Source organism: Chiloscyllium plagiosum, unplaced genomic scaffold (assembly GCF_037043375.1).
Source record: "Chiloscyllium plagiosum isolate Xiang-an unplaced genomic scaffold, Cpla_swu_hap1 HiC_scaffold_22, whole genome shotgun sequence".
NCBI classification, from domain to species: domain Eukaryota; kingdom Metazoa; phylum Chordata; class Chondrichthyes; order Orectolobiformes; family Hemiscylliidae; genus Chiloscyllium; species Chiloscyllium plagiosum.
Window position 1 is genome coordinate 17896001 of NW_028270160.1, and position 16909 is coordinate 17912909.

The window sequence follows — 16909 nt, forward strand, 5'->3', positions numbered from 1 at the left end:
CACAGGACATGGAACGTGGGATAGGGTAAATAATGTGGAGGAAGATGTTCATGCTCTGAAATTTTGAAATTCAATATTAAGTTCTGTGGGCTGTGAGGTACCTAGATGGAAGATGAAGTGTTGCTCCTCCAACTTGTTGGTTGTGGGATATGTTGGCATGGGAACATGGTGCATTGAAGTGGCAACTGGAAGCTCAGAATATTTTCACAGACAGGTTTGAGGTATTACACAAAGTGGTAACCTAGTCTGCATTCTGTCTCCCCAGTGTTGAGAAGCCCACATTGTGAGCAGAAAATGCACTTCAACCTGTCTAATTACTGTAAGTAAATTGCTGCTTCATCTGGAATGTGTATATCGAGCCTTGAGTAGTGAGGTGGTATTGGGCAAGTGCTGCAGCTTCTGCAATTGCATGGGAAGATGCGACATGGGAGTGTGGGGAGGTGTTGGAAGTGGAGGAAGACTGGATCAGGCTATTCCAGAGGAAACTATTCCTTTGGAATGCTGATAAGGAAGGGGAATGAGTGTCTGGTGGGCACATCCTGCTTGAGGCATTGGAAATGGCGGTTTATGGTCCTTTGGATGGCATGGTGGAAAGGGAGGACAGGGAAACTATCATTGTTGTGCATGGGAACAGCAGGGGTGAGGACAAAATTGTGGCAAATGAGTCGGACACTGCTGAGGGCCCTGTTAACAATGGTGGGGGAACCCTTGACTGAGGAAAAAGTGGACATGACTGAGGAAAAAGTGGACATGTCTGAGGCCCCCTCCAAAAAGGTAATTTTGAAGCAAGCTATTCGCAGGGTGTGAATAAAATGTGGATACTCAAACAAGACACAGGAGAAACCAATTCCATCAATCAATAAATCACAGCATTCAGAATAATGGAACCTACTAACCAAGTCAAGGGTTACAGAATGTCACTCACTCTGTTGTCCTTGACCTGTAATGCACTGTGATGTAAAAGGATGTGAAGAACTGAGAAATATTTGCCCAAGCAAGTGACTGGTCCAGAACAAAGATTCTCAGCAAGAGTGGCGGTGAAGGGAGAGTTCTCTGCCTGGCAATATAAGGAAGACTCTTGCGCAATAAACTCACACAGATGAAAAAACATTAATAAAATAAGCAACAATGCTAGTACTAGCAGCAATAAGACCAGTACCTAGACTAGACAAAGAAAAGAATACAAAAGAAACATCCGATTGCAAAACTGGTGCAAAGAGGAGGGTTTAAGTTTGTTGAATGTTTGAACAGAAGGTGGCTACATGGGAAACACGGTTAACAGGATTCAAACTGGCATCAAGAATGGAGAGAGCTTCAAAATATTAATGGCACAGAGGGAAAAAAAAGGAGACACTGAACATCAGGTATACGGGAGACATTGAACATCAGGTATACGGGAGACATTGAACATCAGGTATACGGGAAAAATGTAAAGCATTCTTTGTGGTACTCCACCTGGGGACAGTAATGAAATGATCCAAATACTGTTTATTTAGTTCCAATTATGTGCAGTTTCTGTTCATTAAGGCCATAGTGTGTGCGCAACATAAATTCATCCAGGTGGTACCAAGCAAGGGAAACTCAGGTGACAGAGACTTGAGATGGCTAGAGAAATATTGAGAATTAGTAGGAGGGTAGTGTGGGGTGACAGAAGGAGAATAGGTGGAGGAGTGAGAGGAAAACAAGAATAGAATGGAGGTAATGAGGAAGCATAATAGAGAAGTCTAGTGAGTAGGGTTTAGGTGACAACAATAGGAAGGGAAAGCTTTTACAATATGAGGCAGAATAGAATGATCAGAGAGGAAGAAAGCAGTTCAGTGGCAGCATGAGATGGAAACACAGACGGATGGATATCCCAATCACTGCCCATATCACTCCCACAGGGCTCCTTATTTACAGGATGGAATATCGTACAAGTCTTTGGGAATTTCTGAACCCATAGTTTAAGTCTCAAAGCATTTGCAATGAGCCCTGTTTCACACACACCAGCAACAAAGCCAGCCAGGGCCTCACCTTGATCCTTCTCTGAATGGCACTGATGTCAGGCCTCTCATTACTGCTACTGTCTAGATGCCTAAGGAAATGGAAGAAAGGCAGATTAACCAATTGTTAAAGAGGAAACATTAAATAATTATTAGGAAATTCTATTAGCATGAAACAGAATGAGACAGCAAAACGTTTCGGAGTGATCAATATCTAGAATAAGATAGCCAGGAGTGTGAGTTAGAATCTAATAAAAAGGATTCAGCTAATAAACAAAGCCTAAATCTAATCTCAAGAAGTGCCTGCCATCATTCTGTGCAGTGCCACTCATTTCATATTTAAATCAAAACCATTAATACATTTTCAGGGAACTGGTTTAATTGCTTTTCTGGGCTTTTATTCTAAAATGATCTTGATACTCACTTGTATAGTTCAGCCAGAAACACATCCAGACTCTGCAACTCTTCAAACAAAGCTGGAAAAGAAAGCAATGTTACTGCACTGGCACAAAGCACACAGACCATGGGCAGGTAGAGTTTAACACAGGCCAGTAAACACTGATGACCAATGAGATACTGGCTCTGTGCCATACAAAGTGTTGATATGTGGGAGATAGGAAAGGAGTTCAGTGCTCTAAATCCTAGCAATGGGGTCATAGAATAATAGTTAAATAGCAGAGAAACATGGAAGCTAGGGAATTAGAGGAAATAAATTGTAATGTCTTGAAAAAAAAACGTCCCTATTACAGGAGGTGCTGAAGCTCTTAAAAAACATAAAAGATAGACAAATCCCCAGGACCTATCAGGTGTATCCCAGAACTTTATGGAAAATTAGTGAAGAGATTGCCATGTCCCTTGTGAAGATATTTGCATCATTGACAGCCACAGGGTGAGGAGCCTGAAGACTGCAAGGTGGCTAATATGATGTCATTATTTAAAAGGTGGCAGGGAAAAGACAGAACTATCAACTGGTGCGCCAACTTCAGTGATGGATAAGTTGGAGGGGATTTTGAGGGACAGGATTTACATGTATTTGAAAAGGCAAGGACAGATTCAGGGGAATCAACATGGCTGTGTGTGTGGAAAATTACATCTCACTAAATTTTCTGAGGACATGACCAAGAAAACAGATGAGGGCAGAGCAGTAGACATTGTTGATATGGACTTCAGCAAGGCATGCAAAAAGTTTCTACATGGTAGAATGGTTAAAAAAATTAGATCACATGGAATTCAGAGGGAGCTAGCCAATTGTATACAAAATTGGCTTGAAGGTGGGGAGATAGAGGGAGGTGGTTGAGGGTTATTTTTCAGCCTGGAGGCCTGTGACCAGCAGTGTGCTGCAAGGATTGCAGTCCACTGTTTTTCATCATTTATATAAATGATTTGGATGTGAATAGAGGAGGCATGGTTAATAAGTTTGCAGATGACACCAAAATTGAAGATGTAGTGGACAGTGAAGAAAGTTCTCACAAAACAATGAGACCTTAATCAGAAGAGCCAATGGGTGGCAGATGGAGCTTGATTTGGATTAATATGAAATGTTGAATTTTGCTAATGCAAACCAGGACAGGAGTTATACAGTTAATGGTAGGGTCTTGGGCAGTGTTGCCAAAACAAGGAGACCTAGGATTGCAGGTGCATAGTTCCTTGAAAGTGCAGCTTTCGGTAGACAGAGTGGTGAAGGCGGCACTTGGTCAGAACATAGACTATAGACTACAGGAGTTAGGAAGTCATGTTGTGGCTGTATTAGTCATTGGTTAGGCCACTTTTAAAATACTGTGTGCAATTCCACTCTTCAAACTATAGGAAGGGTTAGAAAAAATATACATGGACATTGCTGGGATTGGAGGGTTTGAGCAAAAGGAAGAAGCTGAATAGGCTGGGGCTCTTTTCCCTGGAGCAAAGGCTAACAGGTGACCTTATGAAATCCTGAGGAGAATGGATAGAGTCAGTAGCTAAGGTCTTTTTCCCAGGGTAGGGGAGTCTAAAACTAGATGGCATAGGTTTAAGCTAGAGGGAAAGACTTAAAAAGGAACCTGATGAGCAACTTTTTCCACACAGAGGGTGGTGCATATTTGGAACAAGTCTCCAAGAGGTGGAGGTGGCAGGTACAATTACAATATTTAAAAGGCATCTTGATAGCTACATGAATGGGAAGGGTATAGAGGGATATGGGCCAAATGGGACTAGATCAGGTTCAGATATCTGATCAGCATGGATGAGTTGGACCAAAGGGTCTGGTTTCCAAGCCATATATTGCTATGACATTTCTTCACAATGTGCTGAGGAGTGAGAATGGAAGCAAGAATAGGCCATTCCTGAAGAAGGGCCTGTGCCCGAAACGTCGAATCTCCTGTTCCCTGGATGCTGCCTGACCTGCTGTGCTGTTCCAGCAATAAAGTTTCAAGCAAGAATAGATACTAAACTGAGTGAGAACTTTGTAGCATCTGGCTCCCAGGAAATAACTGAGAAGTTGTAAACAACAGATAGTCAGCACTATCCTCTTACTGCTTTTGTCAGTCCAGACATGTAGCTCTTGAGCGAGTTCTGGGATGACCAGGAATGTTCTCCAGCCCTGTCGCTTCTTCGACTTCAAAATATCACCAAAAATGTGATCACCGATGTACAAAATGTCTTTGCCTTTTGTCCCCAGCAGGTCACCCATAATATCTGAGGAACCTGAAAAACAGACAGCAAGAATCATGTGACATCTTCTCTTTCACGTCTGACGTCTGATCCATATGAACAATACCACAAACCAGACACAAAGAAGGCTGGGGGGAGGGTGTGAGTAGACAACACGGTCCCAACACCCATGACAGCTTCAGTCCCAACATTCCACCTACTGCACCTCTACCACCACCTTTCCCACTCTTGATTAGAACACAAGTTCCCATCTTTCCCCAGGACTAACTCTGCTCCAGGTGACGATTTCTTACTCTTGTCCACACACTAATGGTTGCTAAGTTGGTTGATCTCAGCTTGGGCAAACTTTGGAGCTCAGCACCCTGGTTTGGGAGACAGGAAATTAAAAAATGATTTTGGTGGTCACCAAACTCTGACGTAGTTCCTATATTAGGCAGAACACAGGTGCCAATGTGACATATGCAAGTGTAAGGTCTGATGAACTCTCTCTCCTGACAGCAGGCATATCAAGATGAGTTAATAGTAGCCAATAGGCAAAAAGAGAAAACTAACTGCTGGTGTACTTACCACCCGAGTACACAATCCCATGCTGAAGGGGTCCTGTGTGTGTCCCAATCTTCAGGTGACCAGTTGCCTACACAGAAAGAAAGTGAAAATGCAGTCTTTACATCTGACGGATGCAGGGCTCAATTTTTTTTTTGAAGTGTTGCCAAACAAAGAGACTTAGGAGTGCAGGTGCATGGCTCCTTGTAAGTGGAGTCTTAGGTAGACTCTGCCTAATGCTGCTTCAACTAGCATTTCAGGAAGAGTTCCAAAGACTTATGACCCTCAACAAGAGAAACTTTCTCATCTGTTTTAAATGGGTGACCGTTTATTTTTAAACTGTAACCCCATAGTTCCAGATTCTCCACACGAGGAAACATCCTTTCCACATCCACAATTTCACAACCTTTCAGGATCATGCTGACTAACCTTTCCTGTCAGACAATCAACAAAATAACTAAGAAGAATAGGTAATTGAGCCCCTTGAGCCTGCTCTGCCATATGATTATGGCTGATTCACCTCTGCCTCAACCCCATTTCCTGCCCAATCTCCATCATCCTTCAACCCACTGCTAATTAAAAACCTGCCCATTTTGTTCTTAAATTTACTTAACGTTCTGAGATCCATCACACTTTGGATAGTGAATTCCATATTCATGATCCTTTTGAAAGAAGTAATTTCTCCACATCTGTTTTAAATTTGCTACATTTTATCCTAAAACCAATGATCTCTATTTCTATGTTGCCTCATGTGAGGGAGCATCTTCACTATGTCTACAGTGTAAATCCCTTTTAGCATGTTATACACCTCAGTTAGATCTCTTCTCACTCTAAGCGCCAGATAATTATGAACTTAAACTGCTCAATTTCTCATTATACCTTCACCTTTGGTCTTAACCTAATGAACCTCATCTGAAATGCCTCCAATGCAACAACATCCTACCTCAAGTAAGGGGACTAAAATTGCATGCAATACTCCAGGTGCAGTCTCACCACTGCCTTGTATAGCTGCAGCAACACCTCCCTACTATTACATTCTAATCCTTTAGCAACAAGTACCAAAATCCATCTGTTTTCCTTATAACTTGCACACTAGTTTTCTGCAATTCATGCACGAGGACATCCTCTGCCAATTCCTCTGCATTGAAGCACTCTGAAGTTTCTCTCCATTTAGATAATAAGTTGTCTTTCTATGCCAACTAAAATGGATAACCTCACATTCATGCACATTAATGTAATTTATCATATTTTGGCAAATTCACCTAACCTAACCATATGCATTCGTAAATTTCATATGTCTTCCTTGCAATTTACTTTCCCACCTATTTTAACACCATCTGCAAATTTGGCTATCTATCCCTGCATCCAAGTCATTAATATAGATTGTAAGTAGTTAGGACCCAAGAACCAAATCTTGTGACACCACACTAGTTACATCTTGCCATCCATAAAAAGAGGAGAAAGTGAGGTCTGCAGATGCTGGAGATCAGAGATGGAAATGTGTTGCTGGAAAAGCGCAGCAGGTCAGGCAGCATCTAGGGAACAGGAGAATCGACGTTTCGGGCATTAGCCCTTCTTCAGGATTCCTGAAGAAGGGCTAATGCCCGAAACGTCGATTCTCCTGTTCCCTAGATGCTGCCTGACCTGCTGCGCTTTTCCAGCAACACATTTCCATCATCCATAAAAAGACACATTTATCCCGATTTTCTGCTTTGTTGGTTAGCCAATGTCCAGGCTAACAAACTAGCCCTAAGCCCATGTGACCTTACCTTATGTATTAACCCTTCACACAGCACAATATCAAATGCCTTCTGGAAGTCCAAGTTCTGTAGATGACATCTACAGCTGCCCCATTATCCAAAAATCACACACCAGGTTATAGTCCAACAGGTTTATTTGGGAGTACTAGCTTTCGGAGCACTACTCCTACATCAGGTGGTTGAGGAGTATAAGATCATAAGACACAGAATTTATAGCAAAAGTTTACAGTGTGATGTAACTGAAATTATATATTGAAAAAGACCTGGATTGTTTGTTAAGTCTCTCATCTTTTAGAATGCCATGTTGGTTTCAGTTTTTTCATATGTAAATTGCAAAACTTTTTTAAAAGTTACATTCTCAAATGAACTTTAACAATTGGTGTCATGTTGGCCCAGATAATGCATTTAAGGTGTGAGCCTGTCTGTGTCACAATAGTCAGACTGATTCTAATCTAAAAAACGATTTACAGAATCTTACATGGATTCATGCAGTTTTTGAGCAAGGTAAAATATAATTCTGCAAGTACAAATTCACCCCACAAACTTATATGTGTATGCGTGCATGTGGGTGGGTGTCTGTTGGTGGTGGGCAGGGTGTGTGTGTGTGTGTGTGTGTGTGTGTGTGTGTGTGTGTGTGTGTAGTTTGAGAGTGTAAAGAGGTACAAGTCTTTATAAGAATAGAAGTCTATATAAGAATTACTATTCTTATAAAGACTTATATCCCTTTACACTTACACACATACAAGTTTGTGGGTTGAATTTGTACTTGCAGAATTACATTTTATTTTGTTCAAAAACTGCATGTTTTTGTAAGATTCTGTAAATCCCTTTTTTTAAGATTAGAATCAGTCTGAACATTGGGGCACAGGCAGCCTCACACAGGGTACCTCACACCTTCAATGTAATAACAATTGGTGCTATGTTGGCCCAAATAAAGTTCACTTGAGAATGTAACTTTAAGAAATTTCTGAGATTTACATATGAAAGAACTGAAACCAATAGGCCCATTCTAAAAGATGAGATTTAACAAACAATCTAGGTATTTTTCAAAGTATAATTTCAGTTACATCACACTGTAAACTTCTGCTTTAAATTCTGTGTCTTATGATCTTATACCCCACAACCACCTGAAAGTTAGTACTTCCAAATAGACCTGTTGGACTATAACCTGGTGTTGTGAGATTTTTAACTTTGTACACCTCAGTCCAACACCAGCATCTCCAAATCATGACTGCTTTGTCGAGGGGAGGTTGTATCTGACAAATCTGTTAGAATTCTTCCAGGTGGCTAGTCAGCAAGTTAGACAAAGTAAACCAGTGGACGTGACCTATTTTGATTTCCACAAGGCCTTTGAAAAGTAATCGCACAGGACATAAAGTTACAAACCCATGGTGTTAAGAGCAAGATACTTACATGGATAGGGGATTGGCTGACTGGCAGGTGGTGGAAATAAAAGGGTCTTGTTCAGAATGGCAGCCTGTGATTGATGGAGTTCTACAGGAGTCAGTTTTGGGACCACATCTATTCACATTACACATTAATGATCTGGACAAAGAAACTGAGGGCATTGTTGCTAAATTTGATGAAACAAAGGTATGTGGAGGGACAGGTAGCGTAGAGAAAGTGGCAAGGACTTGGGCAGGCTAGGAGAGTAGGCAAATTTGTGGTATATGGAAATAAATGGGGGAAACATTTAGAAAACAGTCTATGCCTCTATTTTTTTCCCACCAAAGTGTATGGTTATACACTTTGGTGGGAAAAAAATAGAGGCATAGACTGTTTTCTAAATGAGGAAAAGCTCGAAATCTGAAGCAAAAATGGACTTGGGAAACTTAGTTCAGGCTTCTCTTAATATTAATATGCAGGTTCAGTTGGTGATTAGGGAGACACATGCGATGTTAGCCTTTAATTATGAGCGTACTCGAACACAAAAGCAGGGTTGTCCTGCTGAGGCTGGGTAAGATTTTGGTCAATATTGTGAGCAAATTTTGTTCCCATATCTAAGGGAAAATGTGCTGGCTTTGGATGGAGTCCGGAAAACGTTCACAAGAATGATCCCAGGAATGAAGAGCTTGTCACATGATGAGGAGCAGTTGAGGGCTCTGGGTCTGTATGGAAATGGAGTTTAGAAGTATAGGGTGGTGGTGATGGTGGTGGGGGTGGGGGTGGGGGTGGGGGTGGGAATTCTCATTGAAACTTACAGAAGACTGAGAGGCCTGGAAAAAGAGTGGACGACCCTTTTGAACCAAGAATGAAGAGGAATTTCTTCATTTGAAGGAGGATGGATCTGTGGAACGCATTGCCGCAGAAAGCCGTGGAAGCCAAGTCATTGACTGTATTTAAGACTGAGATAGATACATTCTTGATTAATAGGGGGATCAAGAGGTATAGGGAGAAGTCTGCTGGAAATCAAAGCACAACAGATACACCGATTCCCCTTTATCCACTCCGTATACTACACCAAAAAGCTTCAATAAGTTGGTTAAACATGATTTACTTTTCCAAGACTCTCTCTCTAATATATCCCAGATTTAAGCTAACAATTGACATACTGCCCACTACAACAGCATCCAAGTACCTTAGGCAACCTTAAACTAGAAATTTCACATTTATTTGCAGGGAATTCATTACCTCAGGTGAGTTAAAGTTTTCCTGGTTCCAAATGAGTATTTCCTCATGTTGCACCATTGGTCTCCTTTACAGATTCTCACTCCCTCCACTCCTCTGGCAGCCTTATCCTCCTTCATCCCTTTGGCAGCCCTTCCCTCAATACTCCTTCTTGCAGACCCTTCCTTCCTCCCTTTCTCCCTTCTTGCAGCCCCCTCCTCTACCCACTAACCTTCTTTGTAAAAATGTAAGTATCTTCTTGCAAGTAATCCAACTGATGGATGACTGGCAGAGGCAGACTCACATCCAGTCTCCATTCTGGTGAATTCAGTGAGTTCCATCATATCATTGCACACCACTGCTGGACAAACTAAATATTCTAGAGTTGTGAGCTGAAAAGATTTACACACAATGCAATTTCAAAAAGTATGCAGATGACACAAAACATGAAAATACTGTAATTTGGGAGGACAGGAATAGACTTCATAGAAAGGTAGATGGATTGGTGAAACGGGCAGGCATCTGGCAAATGAAATTTAATAGAGGCATGTGATAAATTTTGGAAGCTAGGAGATGCAAGATCAACAAAGTAGTGCAATGTTAAAGAGGGTCAAGAAGAAACACAGGGACCTGGGATAGAAGTAGACAAATTTAGAACCACAGCAAAGTGGTTGACGTTTGATTCCACTCTGAAATGACTCATCAAGCCACCCAATTGTGTCGAACTACTACAAAGTCTAGTCAAGGGAATGAAACTTGAAAAATTACCTGACATCAAGCTATGCATCAGAAACAACAGCGTGCACAGCTGTATTAACTCAAAGTCCCAATCAAAAGCTGCCCCAAAGACTAGTCAAGAAACAACCCATACTTTCAAAATCAGACATTACAGACTATCCCCCGGATACTACCGTCACTGTCGTGATGTTTTGCTAGATTGATCCCTGGGATCACAGGGTCATCCTGTAATGAGTAACATAGTAAACTGGAAGAATATTCTTTGGGAGTTTGGAAGGATAAGAATTAAAATGAAATAGGAAATTCTGAAGGGATTTGACAGGTTCAACAGAGCTGAGGAGAATTGAACATGTGAGCATAATTTTCGAATAAGGTATTGAGTGGAGACATTTCTTCAGTGTTGGGAATCTTTTGGAACACAATACTTGGTTTTGCAGTCTCTATTGCTAGGATCAAAAGATTTTTGGTCTCATGGAACTGAAGGATATAAGAAGTAGGCATGAAAGTTAACTTGAACTCAAAGTCAGCCATGATCATATTTAATAGTAGAGTAGGTTTAAAGGGCTGTATTAATTCACTGCTGATTTTTTTTTAAAGTTTCTCCTAATAATTCTTTTAAATATCTAGCACAGATCCAGAGAGTTCCCTCTCTTTGGAGCAAACTGCCTCAGAAGATGGTATAAGCAGGATCATTCAATATTTTTAAGGCAGAGATGGATAGAGTCTTGTCAGCTAGTGGATGGCAATTTGGAATGTGAAACTCAAACATATCAACCATGATCTCACTGAATAGCACAGCAAGCTCATGGGGTCAAATGTCCTACTGCTGATCTTAAGTCAAAGGTTTGTACAACTTATTGTGTAAGAAAATAATCTATTCATCTTCCCTCTTTTTTTTTTTAAATCAACCAACTTCAAATTACTTCTGGTCACTGAGTCTTCTGTCAGTGGAAACAGTTTCTACTTCTGCACTCCTCATTTAAACCAACTTTAACTTTTTTTTTGGACTAAGGACAATAATTCCAGTCTTAAGTCTCTCCGCATAACTGAAGTCACACCATTCCAGTTATTCTCATCTACATCCTCTTCAAATCTCAAAAAGTGTACAGCCCAGAATTTAACATAACGATTATCGCCCAGCTGAAGTGTTATGTTTGTAAACATAGGAATATAAAGAGACCATTCAGTCTGCCACCATTCACAGAGATCACAGCTCACCTGTGACCTAACTCCACATATCCACCTTTACTCCAAATCCCTAATATTGATGCCCAACAATAATCAACTGTTGTTTTCAGAAGAGTGTTCCAAATTTCTACCAACTTTTGTATGTAGAGCTATTTCTTAATTAATTCCACTCCTGAGGGGTCTGGCTTGACTTTTTAGACCATCTCCCCTCATGCTGGACCAATGGATATGGTGGCTGCATTAAAAACTCTAATTTCTTAAATGTCGACCCAATCACCCCTTTATCTTTTAAATTTGAAGGAACATAACCTAGAAACTGCAACCTCATTTCACAATTTATGCCTTGGAATCCAGGTATCATTTCGTTAAACCTGCTCCCAACAAGAATAAGCCAATACATACTTCCAGAGGAGAAGTGCTTAGAACCAAGCTCAGTAACTCCAGGTGTGACCTAACCAGGGCTTTGTAAAGTTGAACTATTACTTCTACCATACATATGTAAAGACCATACATTGTACTTTCTGTATTTTTGATTGTGAACAATTTTTTTTTAAAAACATACTATTTCAAAACTCAAATACTAAGGAAAATATTGAACTTTTGAAGACAAGTTACGAAAACTCATTATGTGTGGTGTTTACACTGACGCTTTGTTCAAGCAGTTTGTGAGTTGGGTCAAAGAAGAGGGATGTTAGTAGATGACAACACTAGAGTGTGTGCAGAGAGAGATTTGGCAGGCAATAGGGAGCTGATTGGTTTCTGTAATTGCCCTGGATGCTGTCTGACCTGCTGCGCTTTTCCAGCAACACATTTTCAGCTCTGATCTCCAGCATCTGCAGACCTCACTTTCTCCTTCTGTAATTGACCAGCCATGGATACTAAAGGTTAGCTGCATGACAACAACTCTGATTGGTTCCCATCTGACTGACAGCCATAGGTGTGAATGGTAAAGAGAAGACCTCAGAATGCTGGAGGGACAATTTGTATGTGTGTGTCTCTCTGTACAGAAAAATTACCCAAAATGGAAAGACAGCTTATTTTCTCCAATCAAATACTGAAGTTATTACCTTCAACCAGTAACTAGAAGACTTTGTAGTAAATATACCAATTGTTCAGTCTCTCTCAAGAAGTGAAAAAGGACTTGGAGAAGGGAGACTGAAGAATAGTATGTACTTGCAAGCCAAAAGGAACACATTTCAACAAACCCTTGTGACTGATGCCATTAAGCTGAATTATCCAGTTTTTTTCCCCACCTCTACCCACAAAACTAGTTTTACTGTTTGTGTCTGTCAGTATGTAAATGTAACAGTTTTGGGGGGGGGGGGGGCAGGGGTATAGAATTATAACTTGTCGAGTCATATGTTCATTGCTACTTGTGATTAGAATTGACTTCTTTGTAATGAATAGAATTTCAAGTACAGGAACCCAGTCAGTCTTTTCTGTTACTTGATTCCATGAGGCAGGTAAATCAGGGACTTTGCATGCTTTAATTAAATCATTACTGTTTGTAGTGACTCCAGGAGCAGTGGAGCTTGACAGTCAACAATTTTCCAAATAGGTTGTCACAATTCTTGTGTTCTTATCCTTTAGATATCAAACCTGCCATTCAGTTATCTTTTACGATTAATTTCCACACATTTCATGCCATTTTATTGACCTCTCTACCCCAGGTTTCTTTGACACTACACTAGCTTTTCACTATTTAGAAAATCCCAACTCAGTCCTTTGGGAGCTCAAAAAGGCAACGATCTCACATTAGCCTATTGGAATCCTTTAGTTATAGATGTGCTATTTGTTCATCTATTAATATTTCTTTGCAATTTCATGCTTCCACTTACAAGGTTTAATATTGCCATTATCATCATCAATTTTTAATACATGTTTTTCTATCCCATCACTTAAGCCATTAAGAAAGACTGAACATTTGAGGATCCAGCATAATCATTACAGGATATCAGTAAGTCATGTTAGCTAATTTTAGTACCTGCCCATGATCCTCATACTGTTTCATGCCACCCTGCCAATTTCCAAACCAGGCCAATGATTTGCCTTCAAAAAGATTAGTGTAAATTCCTTACTCTTTGTACACTCTCTTTTTATAAAGCCAAACTTACATGTGTGACACTGAAACTAAAAAAAGGAAACAAAAATCCCGAAATTTAGCATCTATTCCAGAGCCCAATACCTCTGTAAAACTCCCAATCCAACTTAGGGACTCCTATGCCATCACAGCATTGTGTAGACTCACTCCTCCTCACACTCCACACTCTTAATAACAAAATAAAGAGTTAAACTTTAATATTAAGCTCTACTCCAACTCACCGTGTCCACTTGTCGCAGAACTGTTCCCTCACTAAAAAACAGTGGTTTCCGAGCATCCACTACAACCAAGTCGAAGTATGACTGCCATGGGCGGTGAGCAGTGCCAGGCTATAGCAAAATAAAATAAGGAAAAAAAAAGGAGTGTTCTGAACATCATTGCAGACCATAGACTACACTTCTTGGGAAGTAACAAACAAAAACCTGGTTCACATGCAAAAACACAAATGAAGTATCTTCAGCGAAATAGAAATTTCGTCAGGACAAATAGCTTGAGAGACTGACATCAGCATACAAGGTGAGAAAAGAGATTAATAAACAGAAAACCATAACAGAGATAGACACAGACAGAGTAACAGCCTCCACATGCATGGGATTGAGAGAAAGGAGAGATAGAAAAGAAAGGGGACTTCTGCTGGGCATTCAATAATTTTTTACAAATGGATTTTAGAATTTATACTGTTAGAATAATAAGGATCATTTGTAAAAAGGTTAGAAATAAATTCTATTTTATTGTCCCTTTTGTATTTTTTTGAAAATAAAAGGACCTCTTCTACATTTTCACTCTTTTAGAAAATAAGGAGGGGATCAATAAAGGAAATTAATCTGTTAAATTTTACTATTTGACCCCATTTGCTCTCTGCTTCAAACTTACTTTGTTTCTAATTTCCTTATTATTCACAGGGTTCTGTATCATAGAATTCTCTCTCTCTGACGCGGTTTGTGTCTCTTTTGTACTAACATACTGATTATGAGCGTGTCCCTGACACATTTTACAAATTTCACATCTTACAAATTTCACATCCCTCTCTACTTTCATTCAGTTACAGTGCCGTTTAAAAAATGAGTAATCAGATACTCCTAAACCAAGTTATTATTCCTTTTCAGCTATCTTCTGTTGACAGACTCCCATCTCACTTCTGAAATTCCATAAACACCACCTACCTCAGGACCATGTGCGAAGTCAAACATGTACGTCATGATTTTCTGGAAAATAAAAAGAGAGTCACTGGAATCATCAGCAATTTTCCAAGAACGCTAAACATCAACACATCATAAAAGGGGAGTATTTACACACTCAGCAGCTGGTCTGAACTCAGTCGGCGAGTTTGAATGGTCACATTGTGTTCCCAGCTGTTACTGAACATATATAGTACTGTTAAATGACAAAAGGAAAGAGAAGAGAGAAACAGGCTCCATTTATTTTAAATATTAGTAGATAATGTCCCAAGTTTCTGCCTGCACGCAGGTAGATATTAAAAAAGGTGCTGTTAAAAGAGTAAGCATCATTTTGTTAAAAAGTTAAACACAAATTACCTCAGCTTCCTATTGGAGACTGAAAAGTCTAGAGCATCTCAGTATGGTGTATAAATGATGTAATAGACTACAATTTTTTCCTTTTTGGGACTATAAGCTGAAATGGAAGTTAGACTGCTATAGAACTGATGAAAGCTTTGCAACTTGGAAATCAAGTGCTGCATGTTTTTAACTGTGACAATGTCATTTTTGAAGCCAGTGAGGGAGAGATTTTAAGGCTGAGTGGCATTGTAGTTACCCATGGCTGAATATGACAAATGGCTATTAAGGGTTTTCTTTTTAAGTGGCACAAACCATTGAAATTTTAGCTGATGCAGTATTTCATATAGCTCAAATCATGATCTTCACAGACAGACAACAAAATGCCTCCTGGTCTTAGTAAGATGGGACGAGATTAAAAACAGCTCAGATGAAAACCATTTGATTTGAGATTTTAGAATTTTACATGAAATAGAAAGGAAAAGCATGACTCACCTGAGATGAGGTTTTGATTTAAAAGTAATTACATATTAGAGTAGACACATAGTCGTACAAAAATAGAAGTTTAAATTTATTAGAAATTGGGAATTAAATTTCTGTAGGCAGTTAACCTTGAATGCAGAGACCCCCTTGAAGAAACTTTTTTCTCCAAGATTAGAACAAAAAGTATAATAAAATAACTCTAAGAGTACAGAGAGATAAATAATATAGCCGGGGGCAGAAACAATTTTGAAACAGGGTCACTATGACCTCAAGAGAATAAACAACTGTTGCTTCGCAAGTCGAATAAGAGGGAAGCTGCTCCTGAAATTGTTAGCTTTGTCACAGAATCATAGTATTGGGCTTAATTATGTATGACGTTTATTAGTAACTTTATATAAGAGCTGATATTACAAATATAACAATTGATAGAAATTAACATCCTTTTTACTCTTCTGTACTAAAATCAGCAAGGAATATGAATTACGTGACCAAATTCGAAAAGTCATGAGTAATAAACAAGTATACGATGCAGCCTGCAAATGTCTGGGAAGGGACGTAACAATCGACATTGGAATATGATCAATAATCATAAGAGCCCAGTTTCAGGTGATGCGGTGGTCTGGCAAACATCACAAGATGATGGAAGGACCCAAGATGGACCATGAGGTTGTCCACATTGATCGTGTATTCACATGATTGGACGTGTAAGTCAGAGGGATGTGACAAGCACTGATGTCAATGTTGCATTCAACCTCTCCACACGTGGTAAAGGAGCACCGAAGAAAGATCGATTTGTGCTACAGAACACTGAACTCAGACTCCTCTTTAAAATCCCTCTCCAACAGGCATCAAGAGTTTGCATCAAGGAAATTCTGCCTGATGACAGCCCTCAGATTGTAACAAAACACAGCTCAACCAAAGCTGTAGGGGCATATGCAGCAGAAACATCCAAAGACCGCAAAATGAAAGCATCCATCTCTCCCTTCATATGGGGCAATAAAAATAGGAAAACAGAAACCTTAAATAAATAATTCTTACATTGAGAGAGTCAGGTCTATCGGAACAACTAGAAAAGAAGAATGACCAGTGCATCAAAACAAAAGAAAAACATCAAGAGGAACCTTGAGACACAACTTAATACACCCTTGTGATTTGGACATTTGGTCTCCAGAATTTTGTTCACCCTGTCTCTGTATTTTTCCCACCCATAATGTGTGTCAAACTATCAATCTGTCAGTCTTAATAGTTGTCTATAGAGATGGAGGGAAACAGGTGATCAACATGGTGTTAAAAGGCTTTGGTTTATATTTCTGCTCAGTCCCTCCGATTCTAGAATTCATGAAGCAA

The 16909-nt window shown here is 39.8% G+C and overlaps 1 protein-coding gene across 4 annotated transcripts in view; it reads right to left on the bottom strand.

Annotated features, from left to right (window-relative positions):
* nt5c2a (5'-nucleotidase, cytosolic IIa) overlaps nucleotides 1-16909 on the bottom strand; it is a 78610-nt gene that overhangs the window by 5326 nt on the left and 56375 nt on the right. For all 4 annotated transcript variants that reach the window (XM_043712881.2, XM_043712882.2, XM_087998817.1 and 1 more), the window contains 6 exons: nucleotides 14729-14770; nucleotides 13787-13894; nucleotides 5196-5262; nucleotides 4491-4661; nucleotides 2407-2458; nucleotides 2014-2074 (listed from right to left, as the gene is read on the bottom strand). In XM_043712881.2, coding sequence (XP_043568816.1) covers nucleotides 2014-2074; nucleotides 2407-2458; nucleotides 4491-4661; nucleotides 5196-5262; nucleotides 13787-13894; nucleotides 14729-14770 — 501 coding nt within the window. The remainder of the gene's footprint in view (nucleotides 1-2013; nucleotides 2075-2406; nucleotides 2459-4490; nucleotides 4662-5195; nucleotides 5263-13786; nucleotides 13895-14728; nucleotides 14771-16909) is intronic.